At 49.5% G+C, this 16,720-nt stretch overlaps 1 protein-coding gene across 1 annotated transcript in view; it reads left to right on the top strand.

Moving 5' to 3' along the window:
* CUNH4orf50 (chromosome unknown C4orf50 homolog) overlaps nucleotides 1-16,720 on the top strand; it is a 114,581-nt gene that overhangs the window by 37,234 nt on the left and 60,627 nt on the right. Inside the window, exons 8-10 of the mRNA XM_029556489.1 lie at nucleotides 6,788-6,961; nucleotides 11,550-11,606; nucleotides 13,090-13,272. Coding sequence (XP_029412349.1) covers nucleotides 6,788-6,961; nucleotides 11,550-11,606; nucleotides 13,090-13,272 — 414 coding nt within the window. The remainder of the gene's footprint in view (nucleotides 1-6,787; nucleotides 6,962-11,549; nucleotides 11,607-13,089; nucleotides 13,273-16,720) is intronic.

Raw genomic sequence — 16,720 nt, 5'->3', positions numbered from 1 at the left:
TCTCCTCTCCCCACAATTTTTGCCACCGTCTTGAAGAATTAACTTTTGGTTTTATCAATTTTTAAAATTCTCTCTCTCTCTCTCTCTCTCTCTCTCTCTCTCTCTCTCTCTCCCCGTGTGCCTACCCATGTCATCCTCCATGGCTCTCCACCTTGTTCCCTTGAACAGAGTCTCTCCCCGAGCCTGGAGTTTCCTATTTACCAGCTCAGCAAGCTCTCATGATCTTGTCTCCTCCTTCCCAGCGCTGGGGTTACAGATGTGCGGTCGCACCCAGCTTTGTCTGTGGCTCTGGGATGTGGACTCAGGTCCTTATGCTAGCCGGGCAAGTGCTTTACCCACTGCACCACCTCCCTGCCCCTGCCTTTTTTTTTTTTTTTTTTTTTTTTTTGGACTAGTCAAATGTATGTATGGCTCGCTTTCTTCTCTGATAGCTTCCTTTATTTTGTATCATTCCTCCAAAATACATCCATCATTAAATACACCTTAGATTAGTGTTTATACCATGCCTGAAATCAGGAGAAAGTCTTACCGTCTAGCTGTTTGTTTTCTCTTCTTGTTCTTATTTTTGCGTGTAAATTACTTCCATGTGTAACCAGCCTTATGAGCCACTGTTACTGTTGCTGAGCGGTCACTGACCTTTCTTACCCATCTCAGCTTGTCTGTTTCTCCTCCCACTGTGCCTTGGTGTTTTTTGCCCCAGCTTTCCTGTGTTTGCCTTTATGGAAACATTGTTTCTGCCACATCTTCAAGATCCTTTGTTTGTGGGTTCCCCTCAATCAGCACTTTGGAGGTTCTGCTGCCCACAGTTTCTGCTCAGAAACCGGTTGTCATTGTCATTTCTCCCAGCCCCAGAAGAAATGTGTCACTGCCTGACTGCTTTGAGGGTTTCCCTTTTATCTTTGGGTGTTGGCGGCTTGATGTATCTAGGTTAAGGCTCTGTTCGTATTTATCACCCCCATTTTTCCAAGCTCCTTATATTTATGTCTTTTATCAGACTTGAAACATTTATGGTTATCATTTCTCTTTTTAAAAATTTGTGCATGTGGGACTGGAGAGATGGTTCAGTAGTTAAGAGCACTGACTGCTCTTGCAGAAGACCTGGGTTTGATTCCTAGCACCCATATGATGGCTAACAACTATCCATGACTCCAGTTCCCAGGGTATTTGATAACCTTTTCTGACCTCCGCGGGCATTGCACAACACAGGTGCACTTAGATGTATGCAGGCAATACACTCGTACACATAAAATTAAAATAATAAAATATTTTAAAATTTGTGCAAGTGAGGGGTTACCTATTTGTGTGTGTACAGGTGCATGTGTGTGTGCAGGTGTGCATGCACCTGTGTGTGCACGTATGTGGAGACCAGAGATTAACCTCAGCTGTCAACCCCCGGGAGCTGCCCACCTTGGTTCCCCACCCACCAAGCCCCCTGACAGGATCTCTGGGGATCACCAACTGGGACTTGGGAGTTGGGGCCCACCAATTAGGCCAAACTGGCTAATCAGCAAGCCCCGGGAATCTGACCATCTCCACCCCACACTCCAACATTGGGATTACAAGTGTGTACCCATGTTTGGCTTTTTATGTGGGTGCTGGAGATCACACTCAAGTCCTCGTGCCTACACAGCCAGCACTTTGCCCGCTGAGCCATCTTTCCAAACCCTTGGTTGCTATTTCTTCAAATATTTATTGTCTCTTGTTTTTCTCTTTCTGCTTTTAGAATTCTAGACTTTTGTCCTCGCTGTGGTTCTGTTTGGGTTTTCTATCGGCCTTTCTTTTAGTTTGCTAATTCTTTGTTCTATTGTGTTCTGTCTTTTGACAGAAATTCCTCTAGTGAGTTTCTAATTTCATTCATTGTATTCTGTGGCTCTAGAATATTCCCCTCCTCCTCCTCCTCCTCCTCCTCCTCCTCCTTCTTCTTCTTCTTCTTCTTCTTGGTCTTTTTGAGACAGGGTCTTCCTATAGCTCCAGTTGACCTGGAACTCACTAAGTAGACCTTGAACTCACAGAGATCCGCCTCCCAAGTCCTGGGATTAAAGGCATGTGCCACCACGTCTGGCCTATTCTATTATTTTTGAAAAAGAGAGATTGTGAGTCTACATCGAAATATTCCATCCATCTATCCACTTGGTTTGTCTTTTTAAATATTTTATTTATTATTTTTATTTTATGTGTATGAGTGTATTGCCTGCGTGTGTGTAAGTGCACCCCTGTCATGCAATACCCACGGAGTTCAAAGAGGGCATTGGATGCCCTGGAACTGGAGCTACAGAAGGTTGTTAGCTGTCATGTGGGTGCTGGAAATTGAACCCGGGTCCTCTGCAAGAGCAGCCAGCGTTCCTAACCACTGAGCAATCTCTCCAGTCCTGTTGGTTTGTCTTTTCATATGTATAAATGCATTAAGTCACAGTTCATTTGTAGGCCTCCTCTGCTAACTCCAACTTCTGGACCATCTCTTGCCTCCTGTGTGGCTGTTGGATTTCTTGGCAAGTAGGCACATTTTCCTTCTTCATTCAAAGACCTGTTTGATGCTGGACCACATGTGATGCCTGGTGGAGGTCCCTGGCCACCTCTTCCTCCAGAGTGTGTCTTATGCATTTTCTGCTGGCACCAGTGGCCACGTGGGCCGTTTTATAACCGCACAGTTCTCTTTCAACCCTGGGCTTCCTGTGACTCCCACGGTGGCCTTAGGCCCTAGGTCATCAGCAGATCTGTGATGTCCACAGCTGAATTCCCAGAGTGTAGAGAAAGGTGGCTTCTCCTTGGCTCCGCCCACATTCTGCCACCTTCTTCGTACTGTATGACCCTGAGATCCTGGTGGTCCCCTCCCAGCAACTGTCTCCTCAAGATACTTAGTCATATTCAGCTGAGGACTCAGGAGGCCGTTTCTAGGATTGTGTTGGGTTCTCTGACCTTCTCTCTGCTGTTTGCCTTCCACACCCCAGCTGTCCTCACATCCATGACCTCCATCTCTCATTCTTGCCCCCAGCACTGGTGTCAGCATGGGCGCTAACTGTTTCCTGAATCTTGGTCTGTAAAGTGTTTCCAAGAGAAGCCCAGGAGCTTTAGTTCCTGCCCTGTTGGTTTCTTTTTCTCCTGCTTGCTTTCCAGTGCCAGAAAAGAATTATTTTTGTGTTCACCCCGGATTTCATAGTTTTCCAATGTCAGCTACTCTGACTGGAAGTCCAAGGAGGTGAATATGGAGTGGCGACTGACCAGACTCTAATGCAGTGGAGACAGACTTTTGGAAAAACAGAGCCTAGCTGCAGCAGCCTGGAGGGTTGTGGTGTGAAAAGCTGTTGAAGGATGGAGCAGAGCTAGCTGGCTGGCCCTCCGCTGAACTTTCTAAGAACAATGGAATATTCTTGTTTATTGGTTTGTTTGAGACAAACTTTCACTATGTGGCCCTTGCTGGCCTAGAACTTGCTATGTCATCCAGACTGGCCTCGAACTCCCAGAGATCCACCTGCCTCTGCCTCCAGAATGCTGGCATTAAAGGTGTGTGCCCCCCTTCCTGGCTAGAGTGGGATTCTTGAATAGGAAAACAATACCATGAAGAGATTGCTAAGGCTGGGGGCTAAGGTGGGGGCGGTCACGAGGGGGTATTGGGGGAGCTGACTAAGAGATGGCATGTACTTGGGAAGAGTAGAATTCACAACTACAGCTGAAATCTACAGGACTTAGTGACTTTCAGGGACAGAGGGTGAAGAAAGATCCCCCTTTCTGTCCAGATTCACTCTTGGGCCTGTGACCCTACCATGACTTCCTGCCACACTGGATATGAAACCCCGACTGTAACAGGGAGTAACAGCCCAGCGGAGAATCTGGGGCTGCAGCTATTGCTGTATACACCCCACTGGCCACACCCTGAGCTGCAACCCAGGGCAGAGTTCTCTGCATCCTCCACCTGCCTATCCCCTTATCTCAGCTTTCACCTGCTTAACTGCGACTGATCTCTGAGTCCCATGTTGGGGGACTGCCCTACAGGTTGGGCTCAGGACGGTGGGGTGCAGAGCTGATTCAGGTACAGCTCTTCCCAGCCTGCAGTCACTGATGTCATTCTGGTAGTTTTCAGTGGGTCATAGTGGGGACTTTACACCATAAGAATGGGTGAATACTGCAGATTGGTACCACCTAGTGTGGACCACAGCATCTGCCACCACAGCACAGACAGGGCTGGGACCACAGCTCAGTGCCTCATGGCTGAGAACTGTCAGGCCTCCCTTTGCCAATTGGGCTGAGTGGCTTGTGTCTGACACTCTCCCTATCAACCAGAACTCCTTCAGGGCAGTGTCCCTTCTGTCCCCCGCAAGCACAGTGTGGGTACCCAGAGCATATACTTACAGTTGGCTGTGAGGCGCAGGACCTGGTGACAGGCAGGCCACTCTCTCAGCTCATACTGAGTGCTGTCTTAGGACTCATGGGAACAAAACTATTGCCCAAACCCCCAGAGGCCGGAGGCAACAGCCAACCACCAAACTTCCTGAAAGGCCACATTGTTTTGAAGTCTGGATCTAAATTTTATGGAACCATCCGGAGCACCCATCTGTTTCCAACAGACCCCAGCCTATGAGTCTCAGGCCCACGCAGTGTGAGCTTCTATTAATTAAAAAAAAAATACCACATTCTGTTACTGTGGTCCTTGTTTGCAGGGACATGTCCGATCAGTCAGAGTCACGTGGCTCCCGCCCTCTCCCACTCCTCTCCGCCTTTCTTCCCCCTGTTCAGAAGAGCTCGGGACCCCTCATCTGCTTCCATGGAGTCCTGAGGAAGGCATCAGATGGATGGGCTGTTTTAAACGAATGGGCTTCTCCAAGCAAGTGGGAGGGTGTTCGTGAGTTTCTGGGCTCCTTCACAGAGGGAGCATTCCCCGTTGGCAGTACCTGTCCCTCCTTCCTTTCGTCTCCTTGGTGCTGTGATCAGGGCCTTGCACGTACCATGATCTTAGACCCAGAACACCTCCCCAACCCCCGTGACTTCAGGTCTAGAATCCTCACAGTGTTAGAGTGATTTATTAAATTGAGGATTTAGTAGATTGGCTAGATGGAATAGAATAGGATAGGATAGGATAGGATAGGATAGGATAGGATAGGGTAGGGTAGGGTAGGGTAGGGTAGGGTAGGGTAGGGTAGGATAGGCTAGGATAGAATTTGAGTGTCCCACAATGGCCGCACCACACTGGGGAGGCTGAGAATACGGTAGTTGCTCAGACCATGAGGCTGGTTGTCTCCACAGTCTCAATCTGGCACTGGAGGCCTGGAGGATTCCTGGAAATCCGCTGGTCTTCAGTCGATGTTGGAACTCAAAGTCACTGGTTCTAATATCCGTGAAGGAATACCACAGGAGCAGAATGAGCTCACTAGTGAGAGTGAATGGGGAGCAGGCCAAGGCAGCCCCTCCCTTCTGCCAGGGCCTTTACCGGGCTGCCGCCCACATTTAGGGAGGATCTTCTGGCTTCAAATAATCTGATCAAAAGAATTCCTCAAGTTAATTCCAGATCCAGTCAAGTTGACAACCAAGATCAGCCATCACAGTGGCCATGGGGTAACATGTGCATGACAGCTTAACAGAGTAAAACAAAGATAGGTGTTGTTTATCTGATTTTATTAAAAGGGGCTGGAGAGATGGCTCAGTGGTTAGGAGCGCTGGCTGCTCTTCCGGGGGATCCAACAGGGTCTTCTGGCCTCTGCGAGCACCTGCACGCGTGCAGCGTGTACTTAGAGACACGCACATGTGCATAAATTAAAAAATAACTATTTAAAAAGTTATAAAGAAAAGACACATATGTATATAAGTTAGCAAAACAAAGAGGATTTAGAGTACACGACCACTGGGAACCAGTACCCCGACCATCGATCTCGCTTCCCTTAGGGCTGGTTGAGCCCTCCCCTCTCCTCCAGTAAAGCCTTCTACCCTGGTGTTCTATCAGAGATTAAGAGATGATTTTGTAGTTGTTTAAGCCAGTGCTCATGGGAAGTTCAACACTTCCTGCCTTACCTAAAGGCATGAAGCTTTAATGGTGTGAGCATTTGATAACGCCATTTGATAACGCCATTTGATAACGCCATTTGCCTGTGAGATTTCATTCATCTTTGTGTGTTTCAGCACAGTGGCCACTGACAGCGGTTAAACTGGTTAATGAATCCTATTTTGCATGTTTTTAAGAATAATATTCTGGGATACTGCTCTGGGGTTCCCTGTACCATCTCCTACCCCTTTAAGATATCCAGCCTGAGCTACACACTCATATATACACATGAGACATAGCAGGCAGGCTGAGGGGGAAACGGATGGCAGCAACAGTAGTCTGGGTTCCAGGAATCTAGTTGTTTAGTAATACCTCCCTCCCTCCTTCCCTCCCTTCTTCCCTCCCTCCCTCCCTCCTTCCCTCCCTCCTTCCTCCCTTCCATCTTTTCTTCCTCCCTTAACCTTCCTTCCTTCCTTCTTTCCTTCCTCCCTCCCTCCTTCCTTCCCTCCCTCCCTCCCTTCCTTCCTTCCTCCCTTCTATCCTCCCTCCCTCCCTCCTTTCCTTCAATCCTTCCTTCCATCCTTTCTCTCACCCTTAACCTTCCTTCCATCCTTCCTCCCTCCCTCCCTCCCTCTCTTTACTTCCTCTTCTTCTCATTCTCTTTATCTCTTTCTCTCTTCCTTCCATCCTTCATCTCTTCATTCCTTCCACTGTGAGAAAAATATGAGAGAGAGGAGAGAGAGGAGAGCACGGAGACTGGTTGTTGGCTATGGCAAGTTCTCATCTGAGAACCTCCTCTAAATCTTTGTCCCATAGCTCCAGGACTCTAAGATGGAAGCCATGGAGGAAGACCCCAAACTGTGTGTCCAGCGACTTCATCACCAGGTGTGGACCCTACAGTGCCAGCTCAGAGACCAGAGCTGGGCACTCTGGGAGCTGCAGGCAGGTCGGGATGAGGCCGTGAACCTCCAGGATGAGCTCAAGGGCAAGGTTGTTTGGGCCAGCCCTTCCTCGCCCTTTAAAAGGTTCCACACCTCAAGGAAGGAGAAGCAGCAGCTTGATGGTGTTGGCTAGATATTTAAAGTACAGAGCAGTGTGAGGAAGACAAAGGATCTGGAGCCTCTCTATCCTGATGTCCTCTGTTACACACACACACACACACACACACACACACGCACACACACACACACACACGCACACACACACACAGTTTTTTTAAAAAACATTAAGCACCTCCAAAAGACTCCCTAGAGAACAGTTCAGTCCTTTCTCTGCAGGAAATGCATATTTCTGATTATAAAAGGTCACTGAGGGACATGAGGTGGAACGTCTCCAGACCTTGACTGTGGGTAAGCATGCATACCTACATGGGGCTAAAATCACACAATCCTTGATGCATACATTAACACAAAGTGACAGACATGGGGCTGGAGAGATTATTCAGGGTTAACAGCACTGACTGCCCTTCCAGAAGACCTGGGTTTAGTTCCTAGCACCTACATGGCAGCTAACAACCATCCACAACTCCAGTTCCAGGGGGATCTGACACCCTCTTCTGACCTCCACAGGCATTGCATGTGCATGGTATACTTGCATACATGCATGCAAAACACTCATACACATAACATAAAAAATTCATTTTTTAAAAAAATAGCAGACATCCCAACCACATCCATGGGCTACCACCAATTTCAGTCCCTTGTGGTCTTGTAGCTTTGTAAAATGTTCCCATTGGCGGAAACCCAACAAAATTCACAGGGATCTCTGCCTCTTTGTGCCATTGTATGAATCCCCTAATAATCTCAGTTTTAATGAATTAATTTGAATTGATACACGGCAATTCTTCATGATAATTGGTTATGATCTTTTATGATAATTGTTCATGATCTTTTATGATAATTGTTCATGATCTTTTATGATAATTGTTCATGATCTTTTATGATGATTGGTCATGATCTTTTACGTAGAAAACCTGAAGCATTCACAGCAAGGGATTAGAACCGAGGACGAAATAGGTGCATGGTTTGAGAATACGTTCTCCAGATCTGTGGCTTTTCTTTTCCTTCTCTCCTTGTTCACTGTATAAAATTTTTTACTGAATTTTTGTGAATTTCGTACAGAACATCTCTTCTCCATTGACACCCACCCATGCCCCCCCCACTGGAGTTCATACATTCTGTCATTTGTGTTAAGCCCTATCTTGTCAAGTTAGTGTCCCCAGATGTCCTTTAGTGCAAGTTTATCCATGGAGGTCTAGTCAGCCTATCTAGAGTCCCTCCCTTGAAGAAGATCAGCTCTTCCTCACCAGCAGTAATAAGCTGCCAATAATTCTCTGACTAAGATGGGGCCTGCTGCCCATTTCCACAGTTCTGTGCTGGGGTTTTGTCTGCTAGAGTTCACACGGGTCTTGTGCCTGCTGACACCATTACTGTGGGTTCATATAAGAGTCCCAGGAGCCTGTGGGACTATATTTCCATATGGTCATGCCCCGCCCCCACAGCTCTTACAATCTTTCTGCTCCCCACCTTCTGCAGTGGTTCCTGAGCCCTGGGTGGGTGGATTTGAAAATGGGAGTCCTGTCCAAGGACCCGCACTCTGTAGACGCTTATTCCATACGTTTTGGCCATTCCTGGCCCTCTGTTGCATGAGGGAGCTTCATTGGTGAGGATTGAGAGATACACCAGTGTTCTTTTATCCCTTGTTCTATGTTCCATGAGCCTTAGGTGTAGAGGTTGCATGTAGATGCACAACTTAGGCTTGGGCAATTCGCAGACAATCTCTGTGTATGACCATTTGTGGAACTATGCAATAATCTCTGTTGAAAAAGAAGCTTCTTTGATGGATGGCGACTGGAATAATTGTCTGCAAAGTTAAGGATCCATATTTTGCACATAGTAAGAAATTACATTTGTCTAAGGATGTGACATCCTTGGGGTTTTCTCCAAGACCTATGACCTCTCCAGCCATGTGTATTTGGCTATGTTTACAGAACCACATGTGAGTTTCTGCCCATTGAATCCTTGGGGTTTTCTCCAAGATCTATGACCTCTCCAGCCATGTGTATTTGGCTGGGTTTACAGAACCACACAAGTTTCCTTTCACTGAGTGGGCTTTAAGTCCAATTAGGTGGCTGTTGACCACTACCGCAGCAGTGTTCTTTGCTGTGCCGGTCACTGATGTGGTTTCTAGGCCTTGAAGCTGGGGTTGGACCAGCGATCGATGTTCTCCCGTAGCAGCTTGCGTAGTGCTCTGCAAAGCTATGAGAGCTGGACTTCAGGGGAGGTGGCTTCCCGGTCAGTACCAGCTCCATTGCTTCAAGTTAGCAGCTTGCGTAGTGCTCTGCAAAGCTATGAGAGCTGGACTTCAGGGGAGGAGGCTTCCCGGTCAGTTCTGGCTTCCTGCTCCAAATCCTGTCCAGAATATATCCTGTCATCAGCAATAGGGTCTTACCTTCAAGTTCTGGGAGACGTGTCTCCAAAGTATGTCCTGTCTCCAGCAATAGGGTCTTACCTTCAAGTTCTGGGAGACCATCAAGGGCTGTGCCAATAGCCTGTGTAATTTTGGGAGTCTCCTGGACCACCCTGGCCAACAACTCAAAGGAAGGTTTCTCCTGTCTGGCACTGTTTCTTGTTATGTGGCCTTCAGCTGTACACACAGACTCATGTAGAGATCTTGTAAAGTATGTCCTGTCTCCAGCAATAGGGTCTTACCTTCAAGTTCTGGGAGACCATCAAGGGCTGTGCCAATAGCCTGTGTAATTTTGGGAGTCTCCTGGACCACCCTGGCCAACAACTCAAAGGAAGGTTTCTCCTGTCTGGCACTGTTTCTTGTTATGTGGCCTTCAGCTGTACACACAGACTCATGTAGAGATCTTGTATGTTTTTCAGTGCATTTTTGGACTAATATGATTTCCTCTGTTTCTTTTTATACTAGCTAGGCATTATTTACCTCTCTTCTCTCTCCCCGTGTCTAGCCCCCTCTCCCTGCCATCCCCACTTAAAGTATCCCCATTTCCCATTTCTCCCTTGATAATTTCTGTCTGGCCCCACTTCTCTTGAGCTCCTTCTTCCACTTTATCCCCATAGTTCCTCCCCCCCCATTTAAATACCCCCATTTTACACATCTCTTCCTTAGTAACACCCATCTCCTACTGTGCTTGTCTCTTGGGTTCCTTCTTCCCCCTTACCTCCCTGGTGACTTTCCATTTTTCTGGTTCCTGCAGTAACAGGATATGCACTTACATGTAAGGATTTGGTACTAGGATCCATAAATGAGGGAGAACATACGTCATTTGTTTTTCACATACCAAGTGCCTTTTGAATACAAGGCTGTCTACTTGAAGTTAGAATTACTCTTTGACCAAGCTCAGAAAGGTGCACCAAATAGATGCACAAAAAATTCATTGTTTGTAAAGCAAAGAAACAGAAGGAATACATCTCCATCAATAAAAGAATTGAGTAAATAAATCACGCCTCTCAGCCTCGTGATGAGACAGTGTGCCTGATTTTACATGGACGATATTTCCAGTGTGTCTGGAAATATAACTTGGATTTTCTGTTCAATGACAGAACAGGATGTAACACTCTCTGTGTAGTGGTTTCATGTGTGTATACACGCACACCCAGATTCACCAGAGTATGTAATGTTGAAGAACTATTAGAGGTCAGATTTGGTTAGGGGTAAGGAAGAAGGGTGTTTATTCAAGTAGGTTCTTAACTTTTTTTAAAAATATTGACAACAGAGGAGTGTGTATGAGAACAGATCACAAAATTGAGTACATTTGATAGGATGGGAATTGAGACAGGACCTGGCTGGGAAGAGGTCACTTGGTAGATGCTGGGCTAGAGTGGAAAGTCCACGGTGGCCCCACACATGTGACTGGCACCTCTACATAGTAGCTGCCTGTTCTCTGCTCCCTATCCCCTGCCCCCTCTGTGGTGTCTCAGGCCCTTAACTTGTACCTTTCCAGCAAGGACTCAAAGGAAACTTACAGGCCTGTTGAAGGCACTTCTGAGATATGTTGTATGCTAGAGGCCAGTGGCCAGCTTGGAGCTGAGGGCCAGGATGTGACCAGCCTTTCATCAGGGGAGAGGCTGTGTCATTGTTAATCTGCCCCGTGCCACAGTAACTGGAGCTACTGTGTATTGAGCACCAACTGGCTGCCAGGCCTGGGTCTACGTGCCCTTCATCAGTGAAACCCATTATGATCCTCAGCTTGGGGTAGATGGCCACAGTACTCACCTCACAGAGTACGCTGAAGCAGGGGAATGAGTGACTCACAGGTGTGAGTGGGTTTCTGCACTGGAATCAGGACCTGGCTTGTCTGAGGAGGGGGTAGAGCGTGTTTCATGTCAGGTGTGTCACCTCTGTGGAGCTACGAGATTAAGCACATGGTCTTTCCTGACAGAACCAGCCCCTGGTCCTGGGGGGCGGGGGGCTCTGTTCCCAGAATTCCCATACAGGAAGAGAGGGAGGGTGATGATGGGCTAGAACACTGCTCCCTCCCCAGCAGGCTAGCAGCCCGCACAGCTCCACAGCCTCCACAGTGCCCGCAGCCCACACATCTGTCTCCTTTCAGCTGCGGGAACTCTGGGGACAGCAGCATGAAGCTCGTCTGGCCACAAGTCCTCTGAAGGTAACACACTGCCACTCACAGCTCAGAATCTGTTCGCTGTAAGCTCTGTCCATCACTATTGTGTGAAATACCTAAGAGTGAACGGGACAGATGTCACTCAGGTCCCCACATGAACAGTGTTTCTCATATTTTTTTCTAGTCTGGTTTCTCATGTGTGTTAGCTCCTCCCTACTGACATGACCCTGACCCCGACCCTGCCTGTGTCCCTGACCCCCATGCTCTCTATGTCCTCAACCCCCACCCTGCCTGTGTCCCTGACCCCCATACTATGTCCTCAACCCCGACCCTGCCTGTGTCCCTGACCCCCATGCTCTCTATGTCCTCAACCCCCACCCTGCCTGTGTCCCTGACCCCCATGCTCTCTATGTCCTCAACCCCTACCCTGCCTGTGTCCCTGACCCCCATACTCTCTATGTCCTCAACCCCGACCCTGCTTGTGTCCCTGACCCCCATACTCTCTATGTCCTCAACCCCCACCCTGCCTGTGTCCCTGACCCCCATACTCTCTATGTCCTCAGCCCCCACCCTGCCTGTGTCCCTGACTGTGTACGCTGTGCCTTTCCTCCATGAGGGTGCTACCTAGACGGGGTCTCACAGTGTGACCAGTCAGGATGCTGCCATTTGATGCTCACATTCACCTCTCTCTCTCTTACTCTTGCTCTCATGCTCCCCCACCCCATTACTGCATATAGACACTTTTGCGCATGCTTCCTTAGGAAGGTCCCCCACCCATCCATACAGTTACACTTTGGACATATCCCCACAAACGCTGGCCCACAGGGCTCACATGTCAGCAGGACGAGATGGCACGTTTGACCAGGATGGACTTTGGAAGGGGCGGGAGGGTCTGCTTTCCTTGTGGCTGTGTGGGTGGGCAAGGAGGAACCCTAACAGGGCATCGGCCAAACACGGTGCCACCCAGCACAGCTGCCCACTTTCCCCTGGGAACTCAGTTTCCTTGGCTGTTAAATCAGAAATATGAGCCACTCCCCCTCCCAGAATTCCATGCCCACTGAGCTTCACATTTGTGTTGGTAAAATGGAAGTCATAGTCATTCCTGTGAAGACTCTGGAACATCATAGCCGGGACAGTGCAAAGAGGCCCATGAGGTCACAAATACAAGGTCACTGTCTCCCTACATTCATCATATGACAAACACCCCTCATTTAGAGGGGACCTTAAGGCCTAGCGCTTTACCAACATGAGGTCAAATGAAAAGGGGAGGTTCTGTGGGGCTCTGCCTGGTGTCTCCTGGTGCCCCTAACAGCCCATTGTACAGATGGGCACGTTGAAGTGTAGAGAAGATGAGCTTGGTCACAGAGTTGGGCCATCACAGAGCTCCTTCCCCTGCCACCCTGAGCCTGGTATTAGGAGGGCCCCAGGGAGCCCTGGGGCCCTGACTTCTGGGTGAATTGGAGCATGCTGGGAGTGGGGTGCTGTCCCAGCTCCCAGCTCAGCCTATGCCATGGGATCCCCCTCCCAGGCCAAGCTGGTGTCCCTGGTTCACAAGTGCCAGGAGAGGAACCACCTGATTGCATACCTGCTGCGGGAGCTGCGGAGACATGGGTTGGAGAACCTCCTACTCTCCAAGCTGACACAGAACATGCTGGATGATGAGGCATTGGCTGAGTATGCCACCACCTTCCAGACCCCCCAAGCTCCTGAGGTAATTTCCTATAGATAACCCTGTCCCCACTTCTTGTAGGAACTGTGGGTGCATCCATCTCAGACCACCTGACTCCCTGAGCAGCCTTGGCTGCTGACCCCCCCCCACTCTCTCTGGCTCCTCCTCTAGGCAGCGCTTGTGTTCTGGGTGCTGCAGAAAGGTGCCTGGATCCTTTGCCTCCGAAGTGCTTGTGACCCTGTGCAGGGGGCAGATGCAGATGTGTTACACAGCATCATCATGTTGCATCACCAAAGGCGCTTGTTACCTGTGCTTCCGGAGCCCTGCACTCACAGCCTTTCTGCTAGGATGCTTGGTCCGTCTGTAGCCTCCTGTCCGGCCTTCAAGGCACAGTTCTGAGTGCCCTCTGCCAGGCAACTGATCTGAATCCTGATGACCACAGTTGACCTCACGCCCTTCTTCCCTCCACTGCACGTGGGCATGCATGACATGACACACGTGGGGAGGGGCTCTCCCTGTGTTTTGAGGGCATTTGTTGGCATCTCTGTCTGGCCAGATCTTGTCCACAATCCACTCTGCCTCCACAGTGCTTGGCATAGAAGCTGCTCAGAGAAACTCTTCTTGAAGAAACAAGATCATGAATCAGCTGGAGATGTAGCTCAGTGGGTAGAGCACTTGTCTGGCATGCATAAGACCCTGGGTTCCATGCCCAGCACCTCACACAAAAGATAACTAACCAAATGCATGAGAATCTTCTCTCCTAAAGGTTAACAAAAGAGGAAACTGAGGCCACAATGTTCAGAAGTCCTGCTGGCCTAGGCCCAGTATGGGGCTCCTAGGGCTCTGTCTCACCTCGAGCAGTAGCACCCTTGGGCACCCATGGGTACTCAGCCATGTCTGCCCACACAAAGGAGGCCCTGTTGGGTTTGAGCCAGCTCTGGCTGTGAAGCTATCTGAGCTCCTGCTGGTGGGAGGGTGGGTGCAGCTCCCGAGGCAAATGATCAGAACATGCCTGTGTACGCTGCCTTGGGGCTGCTTGACTGACCTCAGCGCCTCGCAACCTGTAGACTCTTAGGTATCCACAGCCTAAATTATCACACAGCCAAGAGGGTGGAAACTGGAGGCCACAGGAATGCTGAAGACTCAGAGACTAGGTGCCTGGCCAGAGAGCAAATCCGGAGCCCCCAGAATCCATGACTAACACTCTTTGTGGTACCTGTGGACTGCGAAGGGAAGGAGGGGAGAGGCAGGCTCCTGTGGAAGTGAAAGGTGCCTAATAACTGCGCTGAGTGAGCAGGACTGAAGCAAAGCTCCAGGGGGTGTTGGACACATCACAGGGACTGATGTCTCAATCTGAGCATAATTAATTAATGATCTATGAAAAACAGGACCGTTGTACAGCCTGACATAATTTTCAGGTAGATGGATAGACACAAAGAAGTCAGCATATATATTTAAAAAGAAATTTTTAAAAATTTTATTTTATGTGTACACGTATATTGCCTGCATGTAGGTAAGTGAACCCATGTTGTGCAATGCCCACAGAGGTCAGAAAAGGCTGCGAGGTCAGAAAAGGCTGTTGGATCCCCTGGGACTGGAGTTATGGACAGTTGTTAGCTGCCATGTGGGTGCTGGGATTCGAACCTGGGTCTTCTGTAAGAACAACCAGTGTTCCTAACCGCTGAGCCATCTCTCCAACCCTCACATATGTATTTTTAACCTATAGTTATCTAGAAAGGCACATTCACTAATTTGTTCATATGGTGGTCAGTTACTGTTTGTCATCAGGTCATGTGGGAGCTGGAAGGAGAACCAGGGAGTAAAGGTATCCCAGGCTGGATGCATTCATTTGTGAGGAGGTTCTCTGGGCCTGACGTGCCTCCTCTTAGCTTAAGGTGTAGATCTTGGGGAGGCCAGTGGACAGGCATAACTGTCCCCATGGCCGGCCCCTCTGCTCTCTGTGATCAGCCCCTCTGTCTGCTGTGCATTCAATGTCACCGCTCAGGATCTGGTCCTGACTCAGTAGTGCTCCCGGCTTTGAAGGTGATTCTGAACATGCCCTGGTTTATTTTTACAATTGTCTACAAGTCAGTGCTCACAGTCTACCCCCAGGCTGTAATCTGGAAGCTGCATCAGCCTGCTGTGCCACTTTCTGATTGGGAGTGTGGACAGAACTCTTGTCACCCTGAGCCAAACATGCCCTGGTTTATTTTTACAATTGTCTACAAGTCAGTGCTCACAGTCTCCCCCCAGGCTGTAATCTGGAAGCTGCATCAGCCTGCTGTGCCACTCCTGATTGGGAGTGTGGACAGAACTCTTGTCACCCTGAGCCGTAGGGCTGGGGTGCTGGCGATAACCAAGCCCCAATGGAGCTAAGTCAGCCCTTTCCCTAAGAGTGACCTGCCTAAGTGGTGGAGGGAGCCCTGAAGTTGACCGTGGGAGTCTGTACATAGCCACAGCAATGTACAGATGGGGATGCGTAGTAGTTTCTGGCCACAACGGGGTCTGACACACACCAAAGCAATCCTATGTGTTTCTGGAAGACCAGTCTTCAGTGTGTGGGTCTGTCCCAGTAAAAGGAGTGAGAAAATGCTGTGATGTGTTCAGCAGACCGAGTGCTCCAGAGCATCTTTCCTGGCTGCCTGGTGGGTCTTGAGAGCAGGCCTGCTGGAAGCACGGCTGGACTGGAGTTCATGGTGTTTGCTCCTTTAGTTAAAGGACTGGGAGACTGAGTGTTGGTGCAGGACCGCAGTAGCTCCAGGAAGACAAGTCCCCCAGGAGTGCAACTAGACTGAGGTCCAAGCAGCTGGCCACATGGCATACTGCCCCTCTGCTCCTGAAGCCAGACGATCTGAAATGTGAGGACCTGGGGTAGTGGCCAAGCAGAGCCTGAAGAGGGGCACTGAACCCCACAAGGTGGCACAGCATCTCCTGCTGGCAGATGGACAGAAAGCCGGTCCAGGGTGCTTGGTTTTATGGACAAGAGCTGTTGTTTCAGGGAACACAGATGAGATCCCAGATGAAGGCCTTTGGGCCCTGGCTGATAGCTAGAAGAGCTCCCTGGCTGCTGGGGAAAGGCTGATGGGCTTGGGGTGGGCAGAGCATCAGGCTGGCAGTGGGGGCGCTGCTGCATCTCTGGAGGAGGCCTCTTGGAAACATTCCTGGAGGGTCCAGATCCCGAGTGCCCACACTATCCTGGGTGGCTCACATTCTGGCCTCTTCCTTGGGAACAGGGGCTCACACTGCCCACAGACACAGATGGGGATGGAACATGGGGTGGGGGTTCCACCTAGACAGATTATCTGTGTTCATTCCATCCATCAATGCACCAGACTTGCCCTCTAGGCTGCCCGTCCACAGATGAACTCACTCCATCCTCCCACATCACCCTTCCCTAATGGCTAAGAGACATCAAGACCTTGACCAAGGGGTGGAGATTGTTGGGGACCTGCTCTTGCCAGGAGAGAGATGTGGCCTGGCACCTTCCACT

Source organism: Nannospalax galili, unplaced genomic scaffold (assembly GCF_000622305.1).
Source record: "Nannospalax galili isolate Female #2095 unplaced genomic scaffold, S.galili_v1.0 scaffold2927, whole genome shotgun sequence".
NCBI lineage: Eukaryota > Metazoa > Chordata > Mammalia > Rodentia > Spalacidae > Nannospalax > Nannospalax galili.
This window is presented reverse-complemented; position numbering and strand designations above follow the sequence as displayed.